Source organism: Mastigoproctus giganteus, chromosome 1, assembly GCF_048544385.1.
Source record: "Mastigoproctus giganteus isolate SK-2022 chromosome 1, ASM4854438v1, whole genome shotgun sequence".
Classification (NCBI taxonomy): domain Eukaryota; kingdom Metazoa; phylum Arthropoda; class Arachnida; order Uropygi; family Thelyphonidae; genus Mastigoproctus; species Mastigoproctus giganteus.
The window spans coordinates 111,310,350-111,326,712 of NC_143575.1; the positions used below are offsets into that span (position 1 = coordinate 111,310,350).

General features: G+C 35.9%; 1 protein-coding gene across 1 annotated transcript in view; it reads right to left on the minus strand.

The window, feature by feature from the left end:
• Positions 1 to 1,119: 1,119 nt before the first annotated feature.
• LOC150091099 (uncharacterized) overlaps positions 1,120 to 16,363 on the minus strand; it is a 502,417-nt gene continuing 487,173 nt past the window's right edge. Inside the window, exons 20-21 of the mRNA XM_090383197.1 lie at positions 13,583 to 13,720; positions 1,120 to 1,269 (exon numbers count right to left, since the gene is read on the minus strand). Coding sequence (XP_090239323.1) covers positions 1,120 to 1,269; positions 13,583 to 13,720 — 288 coding nt within the window. The remainder of the gene's footprint in view (positions 1,270 to 13,582; positions 13,721 to 16,363) is intronic.

The window sequence follows — 16,363 nt, forward strand, 5'->3', positions numbered from 1 at the left end:
CACTGTGAATAAGGAAACATGTAAACAGCTACTGCATAACAGCATGTCTATCCAATACTCATTTCTCATGCAGCAAGAGCTTGCTATATTCAATACTGCTGTGTTACCACACCCTTCTTTACTTGCTACTCTTTCCATTCAATTTTTTTTTTCTTTTCTCAAAAATGAAACATTTACAAAACATTTGCTTCTGCAGTGAACAAGAAGTAATTGATGCAAATCAAGATGCTCCACATTCCATTAGATTTAGTTATGTACAAATCAGGGACCTTTTTGACAGTATGCATATACAAAACAATATATATTTTGAAAGTAGTAGCAGCTAGAATAATTTTAGTAAATGACTGAACACTTCATTAATATCTATTTTTGCAGCAAAAATAAAAAATGAAATAATTATTAAATCCAATATGAATTCAGTACTGTATTGTACTGTATAAAAAAAATTTGATTTTAGTTTATTTCAATATATCAATGAGGCATAACAAATAAATAAGCAGATTTAATAGAAATATAGTTCATAAACTCTTAATAAAAATGTGCCGATCAGATAAAATCATAAAAGAAATCCATAATTTTACAAATATTTTACATATTTATAATGACTGCATTTGCACATATAATTTACTTTGTGTTTGTTTAAAAAAATTAACAGCACATCATAAGATTTAATATCAACAACTTTACAGTTAAAAAATTCTCAAAATTTATACTCTTCTGATTAATAAAAATTCATGAAAATCTTATAAATGGCAATAATATACTTCTAACTTAAAATCAGCAATGCCAATGCCAAGTCCGCTGACTTTTAACAAAACTTTTTAAATTATGTATAAGATATATACATAATTTTTTATGTCCCTAATTTAATACAAATTGTATATCAATTTTATAAAGCAGAACATGCCATATTTTTAAATAAACCAAAACTGTTAAACTGGCAAAACAGCACTGGCACTGGTTCAAATATTAACTTATGTAACTAAATATTAACTTAATGTTAATACTTAGTTATTGTTAATATCAGCAATGAGTAACAAATTAATGTACATACCATAAATGAGGCCATTATAATATTTGTTCATATAAAAAAATCTCTGATAATTATTTAGTTTATGTTCAATTTTTTTCTTTTTTCTTTAGAGGCCTTTTACTAATATACTTGCTAATTATTTCTAATATGTTTGGTTTATGTTCCAGAACTTTCAACATCTGCTGCTTTGATTCAGCTATCTGATCTTGGACAATTTTACTCCTCTGAAGATTCCCCTAAAACATAAAATAAAATAAATAAACATAAAAAAAAGCATCCTTACCAGAAGCGATAACTAAAATTTCTGTTGCCCATGGCCAAACATCAGAAATACTCCTATGCTGTTTAATAATGCAACAAAACGTAATGTATAGGTTGTCAGTGCATGTTTGAACTGACTTATACAACACGTGACAATAAAGTTCCTGGACTGGTGATGTTGTGGCGAGTTTGAAAATATATGAAAGTGGTATGTTGTAGTTCAAACTTTCTCCAACAGATGGTAATATAGACATTGTCCAGTAGGCTGACCGGTTGCAAATAACAATCAGTTTCATTAGTAGCAACAAACGAATATCAAACAATTACTATAAACTGGAAATATCTGCAACAGAAACATGAAATGCTAAAAAAAAAGCTATTTATAGTGATGAAATTAAGTCATACTAGTATTCTTGAATGGTATAAGCAGTTCAAAGATGGATGTGAGGATGCTCGTGATGACCAAAGTAGTGACCATCTGTCAACCTCTTGAAATGTGGATAGAGTTGCAAAAGTTTGGGGAAATTGTGGCAAGAGATTGTTGTTTGGCCCTTAGAATGATGGCTTATGAGTTGGGTAGCCAAGTGGTCAGGAGCGGGAGTGCAATAGCACACGCTCTTTGAGTAGACCGGGGTTCAAGCCCCTGACTGATAAATATGGTAAATCTGCCAACCCACACTGGACCAGCATGGCAGATTATGGTCCATTTCCCTCAGCATGAATTGTTGAGGCTTCCATCCTGCAGTGGGTTGATAATGGCTGCAGTTTGCCTTTTACCTTTAAGGAAATGATTTATCAAATTCTGCAGGAAGATTTAGAAAGAAGGAAGGTCTGCAGAAAATTTATCATACAGCCTCATGAATGAGCAAAAACAATGAAGAGAGTCATCATGTGAAGATTCATCCAGACTTGTCAAGAAAATCCTAATTTCCTCAACTGTATGGTCACTGGAGATGAGTGTTGGTTGTTTTAGTATGACCCAGAGACAAAATATCATAGCATGCACAAAAGTTAACAGCATATCATAAGATTTAATATCTATAACTTTACAATTAAAAATTCTTTTTTTGCAGTGAACTACAAAATCATCACAAAAGCCCAAAAAGTTTTGTTTACAAAAGTCCAAGATCAAGACGATGATCATCTTTTTCGATAAATGGTGTGATTCACAAGAAATCTGTATCTGAAGTGGAGGGAGTCAATGCTACATTTTACACGCAGGTGCTTCAAAGAATATTGAAGTGCATTTCCTGGGTGAGGCTGTAATTTTGAGAGAAAAGTGTCTGGTTGTTTTTGCTGCCTGAAATGCCCTTGCCCATTCCATATTTGTTAAGAAGATATTTCTGATGAAACACAGCATTGTATAGATCAACCACTTGCCCCATTCTCCCAATCTAGCAACCAGCAGACTTCTTCCTCTTTCCCAAGGTGAAAACTGCCTTAAAGGAAAGACATTTCAGGATGTTGAGTACACAAAGAAAAATGTAACTGCTGAACTGAGCATCATCTCTTTGGACACCTTCACCGACTTTTTTCAGAAACTTTTAGAATGGTGTAATAAGTGCATTCAATCAGGTGGTGATTACTTTGAACAAAAATAAAGCAATTTTTGAGCTTCTTCACTCTGTGTTCTTTTTATTGCATCAGTCCAGGAATTTATTGTCAAACCTCGTGTGTGTGTGTGGGGTTTAATTTTATAATAATTGTAGTCACAAATTCAATTATTCTGAGTTGTTTCTTGTTAACTATGTTCAAGACCTATGGGTGTAGCCACATTCACCATACCCAAGTTGCATTACAGTTGATATAGTGATTTCTTAACCACTGAGGATATTGAAAAAACAATCTTATACTCTGATACAGACCTAAGGTGGCCAGAGGAATTAGTAGGTCATCTGTTTTTTGGAAGCCAATATACTAGTGCTACAGTTGTCAATGGGCTGTGCACTGTCTGTAAAGAAATAAAGATGCCATTAACATTTAGTTTAACTAACCCTTAAAAGCTTTATACACTTCAAATAGGTTATAGATGCCTAGTTTCCAGACACAGCAATTTATAGAATATTAGTCTTTTCTGGTAAGAATATCCTTTTGTAACCCCTAACTAGTTTTGCTCCTTTTCTTTATACCTTTCCAACAGATGTGTCCTTCTTAAAATGAGGTGTTGTCAAAATTGTATTCCAAATGTGGCCTGACCACTTCCTTATAGCAAAATAATCACCTATCTGTTCCTGGTGGCAAAATTTCTGTATTTTATCAACAGAACCCCAGCTACACTGGTAGCCTGTCTACTCAACTCAGAAAACTTCATGTACAATTACTATCAAGTCTTTTTATTCTCCATTACCAGTTTTGTACTATACAAATGCAGTACTATACCTTAGATTTACCAATTTTAAACCTCAAGTGATGTTTTCAGCCCATCTGCTTAATTTATCCAAGTCCTGTTGGAGTAGCATATGCCAATTACTATTATTAACAGCTTTACCCACTTTTGTACTATAAACAAATTCAGATATTAACACATTCATAGTTGCATACGTATATTTGAGAGAGTGTATTCCATGTGCATTTTTGGAATGCCGAGAATGCAACTACTTTAATATCCACCACCTAAAAGTAAATAATAGTTGAAAAGCAAAAGTCTGGAATTCTAGCTAAAAAGTGAACAATTACTTTTGGGCTGAGCTGCATATCAGAATAAACTTCAAAATTTTATCCCATGGACCTAAACTTCAACACAAGCAAAGAACAAATAAAACTGTCTAGCAAGTCTTTACAGCACACAGTTAACGATAAACAAAAACCAAGTGCTGCTGGAAATAGTGCAGAATTCAATCAGTGTGTCTTTACTGTTACTTAAAATTCAGTTTGAATCAGTAAATTTATTATTTTTTTTATGAAAACCCCAAACATGAGAGGTATTAGAACCTATAGTACTTAGTACTGTGCTTGGGTTAAAGTTTGTAAAGATGAAAGAAGATATTTGTTGATATTAGACTTGAATTTCTGTAGACTAATTTTCGGTAAATACGTATGAAGGTAGGCTGTTTCAGAAAATGGCAGTTGAATGAACAAACGAGGAAGATGAAAAGTTGGTTCTGTGAGTTTGAAGTTGGACAGTAAATGGATGCTGGCTGGTGGCAGCATGTGTTCAGACTGTTTTGAAAGAGAGAGAGTGGGAATTATAGAAGCCAATTCAGAAGAACAGTGCCCATGGAAGTATCTGTAGAAAAGGCATGCAGCAGGTACGTCTATGGGACAGAGAGTGGAGACACTCTGTTAGAGAGGAGTCATTAATTAATCTAACTGCCCTCTTCTGAATGGAATCTAGAAGCCTGAGAGAGGTTATCAGGACTGCCCCAGATGTGGGAACAATATTCCATGGTAGGGCAGATTTTCAATTTGTACAGAGTGAACAGCTGTTTGGAAGAAAAGTAACGATGAGAGTGAAAGAGAAAACCAAGTTTTTTAGATGAAGAGGAAGCAATATTTGTAATGTGCTTGTGCCAAGAGAGATTAGAAGTCAGGGTAATCCCCAAAAGAGATATATCATTTTGCCTAGAAATCGGAGTATCACCAAAGATAAGCATAGGAGCAGAAGAATCCTTTTTGCGAGATATACGACAAGACTGAGTTTTAGAATTTACATGTTAATAGAATATAGCAAGGCACACCATCCAATAAATTCATATATGAAAAGATCTGAAGGAAGAGTGAAATGAATTGATGAATATGCTTGATGACAACTTAGTGGAAAACAAAGTTGCCAAAGCCATTAACCACATTCACATCTTGGTTTTACTGGTATTTCAGTACTTCACTCTTATCAAACTAACTTATTTGGAATGAATTCAAATGATCCTTCTTGTACAAAATAACTTAAAATTCCTTTATTTTTGCCTGTTACTTCCATGAAGTTGCAACCTATATCCATTCCAAGCATGAAACTTTGCTATTTCGTTTTATTCATGGAACATCTTACATTTTCTGATCAATTCTTCCTTATTTGCCATAACAAGCTGTTCTTGTTATATCTGTTTGTTATAATTGAGTTCAACTGCCTACACAGGCACAAAACAATTGTTGTGTGTTTTTTATTCATTAATTGTGTTTGGGTTTTTCAATTCTTTATTACACATGTCTAGAGTTCAATAACTGTATGATAATCTTAATAAATATATATCTTAATGATGGTGTAATTTGGAGTCCTGTAAGAAGTAAACCAACATAGAAATAATATAGCAAACACCAATTTATTAAAAAAAAAAAAAATCTGATTCATTCTCTAACTAAATAATTACAGTTAAAAGGGGCATTCAATAAATAAGGAAATAAGATAGAGGCAAAAATCTGGTTTTATTTTTCAATGTAACTTCGCTGAACTTCAATACACTTGTTCCATTTTGTTGGCAATGAGGAAATACTAGACAAATAAAATTCTTTGTTCTGTCCATCAAAGAACACAGAAACAACAGACTTCAGTTCATTATCATCAGCAAAGCAATGTCCACTTAAGTTTTTCTTGAGGTATTGAAACAGGAAATAGTCACTGGGGGCCAGATCCGAAATGTAAGGTGGATGGGTGAGTTCTATAAAGTCAGTCTCACAAAGCAGTAGCAGCAGCAGCAGCAGCAGCAGAAGCAGCAGCAGCAGCAAACAGCATGTGACCTGTGCACTGATGCATTTTCATGAAGAAGCAGCACACCTCTGGAGAGTTTTCCATGGCATTTTCCCTTTATGATATCCCTTAGGTTGTATAGGGATGCATATGACTCCCCAGTAACTGTCTGCTAGTGTTCCAAGTAGTGAATGTACAAAATTCCTTCAGAATCCCAAAAAATGATGGCCATAACCTTGCCAGCTGAAGGTTATGTCCAAAATTTTTTTTGGGTCCAGGAGAACCCTTATGCTTTCACTGCAATGATTCTTGCTTGGTCTCAGGATCCCAGTGATGAACCCATGTTTCATTACCCATAACAATTCTGTAGATGAAAGTTTCAGGATCCCTTCCATAAAGCTCTAAATTCTCCTCACAACACGTTACTCTGAATTGCTTCTGCACAGAGGTCAGAAATCTGGGAATATATCTTGCACTGATCTTAGCCATCCCCAAATGTTCATGGAGGATGGTTATAAGTGTTCTCTTAGATATGTCACATTCCCTAGAGATTTGACACACCTTTACATCTGTCACCACAAGAGTTTTCACAGATTGGAACATTTCTGGACTGGTCATTGCCATAGGCCTTCCTGGACATGGATCATCTTTGATGGACTCTACCCCACTTGAATTGTTTTGACTACAATTTCACCAGGTACTCTGAAGGTGCACTGTTGCCATACACAGCCACCATCCTTTCATTTTCTTTTTCTTTCTTTTTTTTTTTTTTTTTTTTTATGTGAACCCCAAACACGAGAGGTATTAGAACCTATAGTACTTAGTACCGTGCTTGGGTTGGAGGTTGAGAAGACGAAAGAAGATATTTGTTGACATTGGACTTGAACTTCTGTAGATTGTAATTTTCAGGAAATACGTTTGAAGGAAGGTTGTTCCAGAAAATGGCAGTTGAATGAATAAATGAGGAAGATGAAAAGTTGGTTCTGTGGGTTTGAAGTTGGACAGTAAATGGATGTTGGCTGGTGGCGGCACGTGTTCGGACTGTTTTGAAAGAGAGAGCGGGAATTATAGAAGCCATTTCAGAAGAACAGTGTCCATGGAAGTATCTGTAGAAGAGGCATGCAGCAGAAACAGTACGTCTATGAGACAGCGAGTGGAGAGACTCTGTTAGAGATGAATCATTAATTAACCTAACTTCCATCTTCTGAATGGAATCAAGAAGCCTGAGAGAGGTTTTGGGGGCACCACCCCAGATGTGGGAACAATATTCCATGGCAGGGCGGATTTGCGATTTATACAGAGTGAGCAGCTGTTTGGAAGAAAAGTAACGTCGAGAGCGAAAGAGAAAACCAAGTTTTTAGATGCAGAGGAAGCAATATTTGTAATGTGCTTGTGCCAAGAGAGATTAGAAGTCAGGGTAATCCCCAAAAGAGATATATCATTTTGCCTAGAAATCGGAGTGTCACTAAAGATAAGCATAGGAGCAGAAGAATCCTTTTTGCGAGATATAAGACAAGACTGAGTTTTAGAAGGGTTGAAATCAACTAAGTTGTCTTTGCCCCACTGGAGAATTACCTGAAGATCGGCATTTAAGGAATTGGTAGCAGATTTTCGAGAAGTTGAAGCTGACTGAGCAGGACAAGGTTTCTCAAAATGGAAAGTTGAATGCAATGTGCTATCATCGGCAAAACTATGGATAGGATTTCCAGTCAATGAAAGAAGGTCATTCATATACAGAAGGAAAAGAGTGGGGAAAAGAACTGAACCTTGGGGGACACCGGCATTAGTGGAGAAGTTAGAAGACAGAGAGCCATCTACCATCACCCTCAGTGAGCGATCAGAGAGAAAACTGGATAACCAATTACTAAAAACAGTTGGCAAACCATAAGATGGAAGCTTGTTTAGAAGACCTTTATGCCAAACACGATCAAAAGCCTTTGAAATGTCAAGAGCAACTACTTGTGTTTCACTGAACCTTTCCATTGAATTGGTCCATAAATGGGTAACATAAGCCAGAATATCACCAGTGGATCGACACTGACGGAATCCATACTGGCAATCATTGATCAGACAGAAGGTTTCTAGGTAGTTTAAGAGTTGGCAGTTAATTGATTTCTCCATTACTTTAGAAAGAGTAGAAGTAATTGCAATGGGACGATAATTGGATGGGAGGGATTTGTCACCCTTTTTAGGAACTGGCTGGATATGAGCAAATTTCCAAGCAGAAGGAAAAACACCTTTGGAATAAGAAAGTGAAAAAAGGTGGCAAAGAATAGGAGTAAGTTCAGGAGCACAGGTTTTGAGAACAAGTGGAGAAATACCATCAGGACCTGGAGCTTTCTTGGCATCAAGATTCATCAAAATCCTTCTGATATCCTTTTGATGGAAGACTACAGGAGGCATTGAATGGAGCGTGTTGGGAATGGTGGGAGGTGTTTTACCAAGATCATTACTACATGAGCTGGAAGAAAAATGAGATGCTAGCAGGTCAGCTTTATCCTTGGCTGAAGTGACAACAGAGGTGGGAGCAGAGATGGGCAAAAAGTTGCGGCCAATAGCTTTGGCAAGAGACCAGAATGCTCGGCTACCATTAGGGCAAGAAGCAAGTTTTCTACTCTTAGCCTATTCAAACTCTAGTTTGGACTGATTAATAACTGCTTTACAATTGTTGTGAGCTTTGGTGTAGGCAGAAAATGAAACTGAAGAATTAGAAACAAGCCAATTACGATATGCAACATTCTTCTCTTGAACAGCCTTAGAACATTTATTGGAAAACCAAGGTTTAGATAAGGGATGAGATTTTAAAGTGGAGTGTGGGAGAAAGGATTCCATTCCTGCAAGAATAATTTCACTGACACGATCTGAGCAAACGTTGACATCAGAAGTTTTGAAACAGTAATCCGACCAAGGAAAGTATCTGTAGAAGAGGCATGCAGGTAAAAGAAGTCTCGCAGGTCATCCCATTTTGCATTCTTGTAATGCCAAACAACACGAGGTCGGGAGTAGCCATGAGATAAAGGTTCCATTGGAGAAGAGACAATCACCAAGTTGTGATCTGAAGTGCCTAAAGGACCTCTCACTTCGACCGTGTACTTAGAAGGGTTGTTTGTGAGAAAAAGATCAAGCGTATTGGCTGTATGATTAGGATTGTCCAGTATTCTTGTAGGTAAATGAACAATCTGTGCTAGGTCATTAGTAATTGCAAAAGCCTCAGAATCTCGACCTGCTGGGTCGGTGTGACTAGAAAACGGAAGCCAGCTGGAGTTGTGAACATTAAAATCACCAAGGAAAATTACCTCACTGTTAGGAAAGTTGGACTGGAGAAAGTCAAGTTGCAAAGAGAGGAAGTCAAAGAGCTCCAAGTGATTAGTGGAGTTGGGAGAACAGTAGAGACAACAGATGAATTTGACACAATGAGGTAGAGAGATTTTAAGCCAGAGAAGATCAAAGAGAGGAGATTCCAAATTGCCAAGTCTCTGACAGGGAATATCAGAACGGACATATGCACAAGTACCACCTTTGAGGCGAAAGGAATCATACAGCGAATAATTTGGGCATCTGAGATGAGCAGTAGTTGAATCAACCGATAACTGAGATTCTGTCAGAAAAAGTACATGGGGTTTGGCAGACTGCAAGTGGAATTGGACATCGTTGAGATTAGAATTGAGACCACATATATTTGTGAAATGAATTAGGAAGTACTTGGGAGGTTTAGATCTTTTCGCAGATAAGCTTGCTCTATTAGTTTGACAATTCATGGTGTATTCAATAGTAAGAAAAAGTGGGTGGGACATGCTGTATGAAGTAATGAAATTTTTGGATATGGCGTACACGTGGTAAGAATATACCCAGATCCTTGAAATAACGTGGCCTCGGCATTTCATGAATGGCCTTTGGCCCATTCCCTTCTTTGGTGAGAAACTCGATGACTGAACGACACTACAATTTCAGCAAATCCATAATTTGATACAGGTGTCTTTCTTCTTTCTGTTACAGCAGCACAACCTAAAAATATAGTGGGATCAAAATCTGTATGATTCAAGTTATGATATGTAGGAATATGATAAGTCATGAATTATTGAAATATAACTATGGGAAGTACCTTAGGTAGATAATTTATTAAATGTCTCTCGTATTAACTCTCTTTGTCAGTGTTAGCAGGTCCATCATAATATCATTTCATCTTTTTTTAAATACTATTTTCAGACATCACTACAGTAGTACAGCATTTTTATTCATTATACAGAGTGTCTATTAAGTCATTGTGCAGTTCAATAAATGAGATGTGCAATGCAGGATATATCCATTAATGAGAACAATACAGAAGTGACATTGACACATGCAACCAGAAACCTTCACCTACCTTCTCTCCCACCACCCGGAGTTCATCTGCTCTTTGGTAAGGTAACTTGTTATTGAAATGGGATTCAAACTGGTTGGCCATGGTTTTGTTAGTTGTGCTGTAGAGTTGCAAACTACAGTTTTTAACCTTCTTTACCCTCTATATTTGTACATACAGGTTAAAGTAGGGCATACAGAGAGTAAAATAAACAATTTTACTCCTGTATTTGTAAATAGTAGCTTCGTTTCCCAGTGTTAATGGGTCTGAGTTATATCACTTCATTTTTTTAAACACAATATTCTTCAGGCTTTACTGCAGAATTGCAGTATAGGCAACCCCTGTATAACACGATACTTCTACAACACGGTTTCGCTCTAACACGATTGATAAATTGCGGCAATCCTCTCAGAACACAGTTTCCTCTAACACAGTTATAAAATTGCAGCAAACCTTGCATAACATGGTATTTTTGAGCTTTTGTGTGTGTGGGAGAAACCCTGCTATTATGTTGGATGCAATTTTTCAACATTTCTATTCTTTTTTGTGAATCCTCGCTAGTCATTATTCAAAAAAAATTATTAGGAAATCCCCGTATTTTATTTTGTTGGGAAATCCCTGTGTTAGGCTCTGTGCTATTAAACTCATGCTTGTTTGAGGCCATAAAAAATTGTGACTTCGAAGCATGCAGTTTGTAAGTTTTAAGGTTTTTGTAAGGTTATTTTGTTTTTTATTTGATTGTTTATAAATTTTTCCAGGCATGTATTACTAAACTTTGTTCTTAAGAACTGTATTGGAATAATTTCTTTGTTGTGAATTAAATTTAAGCCTAAATTATGCCTAAGGAAAGTAAAAAAGCACCACTCAAAAGAAACTATATTTTTAGAATCAAAGATACAAATTATGGATCATCTTAAAAAAGAAGAAAAGGTATCATACATTGCAAAAAGTTTAAATTTAAAGAAGCAACAATCCATACCATAAAGAAATATGAACAGAAAATTAGAACTGCTGTTGCTGCAGGATCTTTCATTTCCACAAATATGATAGCCTGTCCGTATTTAGATTGACGATAGCAGTAAAAAATTGGTCCCATTAGACGGCAATGTAATTAAACAAAAGGTGCTAAAAATTTATTTTATAACCATTTAAAAGAAAATGGAGAATCTTCTGTTAATCCAGATTCTGTTGCCAGTAAAGTTGGTTTGAGTGATTTAAAAACTGCTTCTGATTACAACATATAGAATTCAAGCAGAAAGTGGATCGGCTGATAATGAAGCTGCCAAGAAGTATGCAGAGAAATTTCAAAAAATTATTGAAGAAGAGCACGGATGCACACCACATCAAGTTTTCAATGCAGATGTCTTTGGTGGAAAAAGAGGCTCAACAGAACATTTATTAAAAGGTCATGTAATGTTACTTATGTACAGTAACACATCAAGAGATTATATGATAAAACCTATGCTAGTTTATAGTTCCTCTAATCCTCGTGCAATGAAAGATGTAAATAACAACACATTACCGGTATATTGGAAAGCAAATAAAAAAGGTTGGGTAACTGCCGATTTATTTAAAGAATGGTTTCTAAATTGTTTTGTGCCAGCTGTGGAAAACTAAAGTGGAAAAATCTAGATTTCAAAGTTTTATTAATACTGGATAACGCATCAGGCCATCCAAAAGGTTTAAGTTACCCAAACATTGAAGTAATTTTCCTATCACCTAACACAAATTCTTTAATTCATCCATTAGATCAAAGCATTATATCTACCTTTAAAATTCATTACACCAGAAAATCATTACAATGGATTTTGGAAAAAATTAATTCTGAATCTATTGAGGTGATGGAGGCATGGAAACATTTTTCAATTGCAAATATCTGTATTGGAATCATAGCTTCATTGCTCAAAGTAAAACCGTCAACACTAAATGTTTGTTGGAAAAATGTATGGCCAGAGTCAGTTCATTTGGGAATTATGGTCGAACCATAAGAAAACAGAATTGGTGTGATAGTAGATCTCCTAAGTCGGTAGGAAGGGAAGGTTTTGATGATATGATTACTGAAGGTGTTCAAGAATTACTGGTAGAAAAAGAAGCTGGCAAAGTGGATTTGATGGAAATGGCATCAGAGGTAAACCAAATCAATTCAGAGGATGATAGCGCAGATGAAAATTCTCAAGTTCCAAAATTTTACACTAAAAAGCATACAGGAAGGTATAAACTTAGCCGCGCAATTAGAATCTTATTTTTTGAATGCAGATCCTTGGCCTGAAAGGAGTGCACAAAGTTCAAAAGGAGTTTCAAAAATGTTTAGCTTCATACCATGAAATTTACAAAGATCTATCAAGCAAAAGCAAACAAAAAAAGATTAATGATTTTTTAAAGAGAGCAGAAGATACGCAAAATCTAGATGCTGCAAAAGAAAGTTCAGAAGGTGAAGATATTCTGCAACAGAGAAAACGTTCTTGTTTGATTGTGCTTAGCAGAGATAAAGAGGATGTTGTTGTTATTTTGATTTTTAGGAGCATATTGTTCCGGGGATATGCGGTGGTCATTTCTTGACCTTTCCGCATCCTCCATATTTGGTGGTCATGGGCTCGAACCCCAGTCTAATCAAGAAGCGTGTGCTACGCACTGCTGTTCCTGCCCACCTGGATACGGAGACGCCGTGATAAAGAGGAAGAAAATTAAATGAATGTACATTGTCTGACATATATGTATCACAGTTTTTAAGATGTTTGTTCAGTTATTACTATTTTTGATAAAAATTAAGTTTCCGATTGACATAAAAAAAAAAAAAAAAAAAATCTTTCTCACCTCTCTGTAAAGGCCATAGTGTGAGTTATTGTGTGGTCTGAATAGTGTAGTGGGTTACATTGTTCCTCTGGCCACTTAGCTGTGGGGTGCCAGAAACTGAGGATCCCATTGCCTGTCCAACACCAGCAGGAGGTGGGCCAGGTTGTAGAATGTAAAGTTCTCTGACTAGGGTGAATTCTGGCACTGCCAAAGGGAGCTTTCCCATAAAAAAAAAAAAAAAAAAGGGTAACAGAGGTTTTGGGTTGCTGAGAAGGTAGTTTGAGTAGGAGGGGAGTGCAGGTGAAGGTAAAGAAGGCAGATGGTAGGGAGAATAACTTCTGCTTTCCACCTGGAAAGCAGAAGTTAAAGTCCCCCTACCTATGCATCACTGCACATAAAGATTTTATTGATGCTAGTGCAACTCAGGCAAATTCAATCAAACCCTTGTTGTTTAACAAAACCGCAGATAGGAGTTGGTCTTACAATTTTAGTGCATAAATATAAGAAAAGAAATTAATTCTTAATGAGAACCAACCTTTATCAAGTCTGTTAATTTAGTCAAAATTTTGTCTTCATCGGAATTTAAAGGTTTCTTCTTCCATGCAGGTGGTTCATTTTCAACAAAATTTAGCAGGTGTGACAACCTTGTATAGACTGTATCTTCCAGTTCAATCTATAAATGAGAAACACACTATTAGTTATGTTAATAAAGGCAATTCATGAATCACTATCTGAGAAATATTAAATAACATTAAATTTTTTTTGAAAATATAATAATGAACAAACCAGAATAAATGAAGAAAACATGGATTTATAGATAACATTCCTTAATATAATAATACTGCAGTGTATTTAAATAAATAAATAAATAAATAAATAAATATATATATATATATATATATATATATATATATATATTTTTTTTTTTTTTTTTTTTTCATTTTCTCTTAAATAAAGCTCTAGAGTTCTAAAAGGTAGTCATCACTTTTGAGGGCACAACATTAAAGCAGTTTTTGTAGACCAGGCACTAGATAGTCCCACAGACTGAACCTATTAAAAACTGTTTAGGAGGCATCTAAATCAGCTAGTGTATAAGCTCACTGCCTCTGCTCTGCCAGCTAGTAAATGGAGAGGGTCAAAGTAGTTGTGTACATGGGAAGCATCAAAGGCATGTTATTTTAAGACACAGGGTATATTCTTGTTGGGTTCGTGTAATAACTAAATATTTCATCAATTCAAACATGTCTTTGAGGCTGTCGCAGACATTCTCTCAGATATGCAAGACAAGCTACCTGGGAGTCTGAAACCCTGATAGAACTGATATTTGAGTGACAATCAAGTCAAGTGTACCTAATTTCGGCAAAGTCCAGACGGTCTGTGACAGCCAAATCCTCACCTTCACACGATGGTGGGACTATTAGTAATCCTGGGTATAACCCCCCACGAGCAAGCACACTGTACGTGACCACCCAGGTGTGAACCAATGTAAGCAGGGGTCGAGGTGTGGTGCCCATACCACACAGTGGAATGCCACCCCCCCCTCTGTGTTACCAGGCAATACTAGATGGTAGATGACTCTCAACTGGTGCAATACCACCCCTTTACTTATTGGAGGCTTGAAGTGGTGGAACCCAAAGTTCCAGTCAACACTTTTGGTAGTAGTATTACCAAAATGAATTTTTATAGATAAATTAAAGAAAAATCAAATAACTTACAATATAGATTTTGAAAGAATTATTGCCAGCCATGAACGTCCATGGAAACGAACACACTATGAAGAAGTTGACCACAGAATTTTAAATAAGATCAATAACTATAATTGGTAAAATATTATAGAATATCTTCGTGGTATATCCTACAACTACAATATGGATTAAAAAAATATAAAGGATTTGTAGTTTTATAGTTTATTTTCCAGGATTAATAAAAAAAATCCAAAGCTGTATACTTAACTGTGTAATAAATTCTCTTCTAATAAACATGTGTGTTCTTAATAAATAACATATTGCACTAATATTTAACTTAACAAATTTCCATTAATAAATTTATAATAATCCTAAATGAAAACATTTATATAATTTTCTTTTCAAAATAATTTTTTTATTTGCTGAGTTTACCGCCGCCAGGTTGTCGCATACCCATCATTCCTAGTTCCCCAACTATGCGGTGTTTGTCTCTCCACTCTGACTTTTGTGTTCAGGTCAATAATGATGACTATCTCAACTTGTGATGTTCTCTTTGAGCTTGTCCTCAAACTCCAGCTTCTTCATTTCTTTGCAACCTTTGCAGTGCATAGCATTGTATTATCTTTAATGTTTCGCTGTCATTCAATTGCAATTTAATTGACATGAATCTTCCACTGATATTATTCACCTCCAGTAGCATTTCCTTAATTGTGTGATCTATAATGATGGCTAGACCCTTCCTCGCTACATTGCGACCAGACCAATATAGGCAATAGCCTCCTCATAACTCTGTACACATTTCCTTTCCATTTTGATTCACTCAATTTTTCCAGACAATGTCATAATATTGAGTTATGTTTGTTATTTGGTTTTTAGGAGCATTAGCAACTAAGGCCATATTGTTCCGGTATATGCGGTGGTCATTCCCTGACCTTTCTGCATCCTCCATATTTGGTGGTCACGGGCTCGAACCCCGGTCTAATCAAGAAGCGTGTGCTATGCACTGTTGCTCCTGCCCACTCGGCTACGGAGGCGCCATAATATTGAGTGTGACTAGTTCAATATGTGTTGTCATTAGGCTTGTGGCTGTCACAGATACCACCAATAAGATCAGGTGTGTCATGTCTGGGCTTATTACTTTTGAGGCTTCTTTTTCTGTTGAAGGCAATAAATTTAAGCTGCCAATCTGCTAAACCTGTTGCAGCCATATAGCTGTGGTAGCTCTTATTTAATGGTGAAGCTTCCTCATGATGTCGCATGTTCTATCCACTAAATCAAGAACTTTAGCTTGTATGTCTTGATATTCCCTATTTCCCTCCTCCCAGATTCAAATAACCCTTCAACTGTTATCTATTTTAAGGATGGAAATTAGTAAACAATTTTACACAGTTTATGCTGATTGACTAGTCACTACTGAACAAGCAAGTGGCACTGCTGTAGTGGCACTTCTTTTATCTCATGAAGGATAAATCCAAATGGCTGATCGGTAGAATTATTGTGATCTTTAAATTTACAAAAATTAATAACTCAGCAACAAGTGAATAATTTTAAATATAAATTGGTATCCTAAAAATCTCTACAGAAAAAGCTATCAGTAGCACTACCGTTCTGTTAGGAAGCAAAAAAAAAAA